Here is a 2,230-nt window from a genome sequence, read left to right as displayed (position 1 = left end):
CGGGTTAAAGCAAGACCGGCTGGATGGATCCGTTCGTCGGAGCCAAGAGAATAGGTGTGTTTGTTAGTTTGTTAACTGCATGCATGAGTTTGTTAGGGCATGTATAATGGTTGATAAGGTAGTCTTATCTCAAGTCTGCCACGTATGCAAGATAAGGCAATAAAAACATGATATACAATGGTTATTTCTTAGCCTTATCTCAAGTGACTAAAAATGTGGTGATCTGCTGTAGCAGCATATTTGTAGACTCTTTTGTGTCAGCTTTATACATCGGCTAATTACATGAGCAATTGACCTGCATGAACGTAATTTGCATCGGCAGCTGCACGGACCGTACTGGAGATACACAACAGAATAAGCTTGTGTCATTGTCAAATATAATAATGTTTGGTGTAAAGTATACCAAAAAATACATAGTTCGAATAGGTAATTATAATAACACAAACTGCATCATAAAATGTATTTAAAGTAATCATAAACATTATTTGCCACCAAAACGTTGCCAAATATTTTCGACTAGATCATCCTTCAGCTGGAGATGCATTTGCCGGTCACGAATAGCGGAACTTCTCTGTAGGTAGTCTGTGAACGCGACGTGTGGACCGACGGTGACTTCGGGTGGTAGAGCAAATGATGACCCCGCATCGTTATTCAAGTCGAGTGGAACATGAAAGGTTTCTCGTTCATCCTCAACTATCATATTGTGAAGTATGACGCAAGCTCTCATGATATCCCCGATGGCTTTCCATTTCCACAGTCGAGCCAGACGACGAACGATATTAAAGCGAGCTTGCAATGCCCCAAAAGCCCGCTCGACATCCTTCCTCGCCCCTTCTTGATGCTTTGCAAATAATTTATCCTTTTCACTTTGAGGAAGTGGTATTGTCTTCACGAAGGCAGCCCATTCTGGATATATTCCATTGGCGAGATAGTAACTTGAGCTATATTGTCTCCCATTGACATTAAATTGCACCCTTGGAGTTTCTCCTTTCAAAGTATTGGTGAACAATGTTGACCGATTCAGAACATTGATGTCGTTGTTGGACCCAGCAACCCCAAAATAAGCATGCCATATCCGAAGGTCATGTGAAGCAACTGCTTCAAGTATCATAGTTGGGACACCATGATCACCACGAGTAAATTGACCCCTCCATGCAACTGGACAATTCTCCCACTGCCAATGCATACAATCAATGCTACCTATCATGCCAGGGAAGCCACGAGACTCGCCAATTTGCAGTAAACGTTCAAGATCGTCTACTGAAGGAGGCCGCAAATACTCTTGACCAAACTTAGCAATCACGCCTTTCGCAAAATAACCCAAACATTCCAATGATGTGCTTGTGCCGATACTTAGCACCTCATCAAGCTGGTCAGCCGAGGTCCCATAGGCAAGCATACAAATAGCCGCTGTACACTTCTGGAGTGGCGAGAGCCCTTCACGATTAGTAGCATCTACCCTGTTAGTAAAATACGGGGACCAATCGCCAAGAGCACTTACAATTCGTAGGAAAAGAGGTTTTCTCATCCGAAATCTTCTACGGAACATCTGCTCAGTGTAGAGGGGATTTTCAGAGAAATAATTAGCAACGAGTCGGTCGTGTGCCTCTGCATGATTCCTAGGTATGAACCGCCTGGGACCACTTCGGCGATGAAACGAGTCAACACTTTGTTCAAGCATGGCCTTCAACTTCTCTCCGATGTGCTGACTAAGTACGTCTAGAATTTCCTGCTCGGCCATGAAGTCTTCCATTGTGTAGACCTCGACTAGGTCGTCGATGTCTTCATCCATGGCATCGTGATCACCCAACGAACTAGAGCTAGATTGGGACATAGTCGTGCACAAATTACAAAGAAGCAATTGGCATACAGAGTTGTCCAGGGCGTAGGCTATATATATAACACTAGTCGCATCTATCAAAGTCCATGTAGAAAACGGACTACAAGTCCTTGGTACACACGGATCAGCAAGAGTCTGAGACCAATACGACTTGTAGTATTGTAATCATTACAGATTAAAGAATACTGAGTTCGGATTTGAAAACAATTTTTGAAAGTACTCATGCAAGAAGCTAAAATACATAAATAACTAGTTGCGAGACCAACACAAATCTATTGATATTGATACTAAATACTACTGTCAACAAAACAGAAACCATCTTCTGCACTCCTGAAACAGCAGTAGTAGCACATGAATGCCATTACTTTATTGGTTGTTCTTCTCTCTTTA

The 2,230-nt window shown here is 42.6% G+C and overlaps 1 protein-coding gene across 1 annotated transcript; it reads right to left on the bottom strand.

Annotated features, from left to right (window-relative positions):
* Positions 1 to 481: 481 nt before the first annotated feature.
* Positions 482 to 1,792, bottom strand: LOC147988258 (uncharacterized). The gene has a single exon (XM_087525554.1). The coding sequence runs from the start codon at positions 1,790 to 1,792 to the stop codon at positions 482 to 484; it is 1,311 nt and encodes a 436-aa protein (XP_087381680.1).
* Between the last annotated feature and the right edge of the window lie 438 nt (positions 1,793 to 2,230).

This window comes from Triticum urartu, chromosome 1A, assembly GCF_056163025.1.
Source record: "Triticum urartu cultivar PI428250 chromosome 1A, HENAU_Tu73, whole genome shotgun sequence".
NCBI classification, from domain to species: domain Eukaryota; kingdom Viridiplantae; phylum Streptophyta; class Magnoliopsida; order Poales; family Poaceae; genus Triticum; species Triticum urartu.
This window is presented reverse-complemented; position numbering and strand designations above follow the sequence as displayed.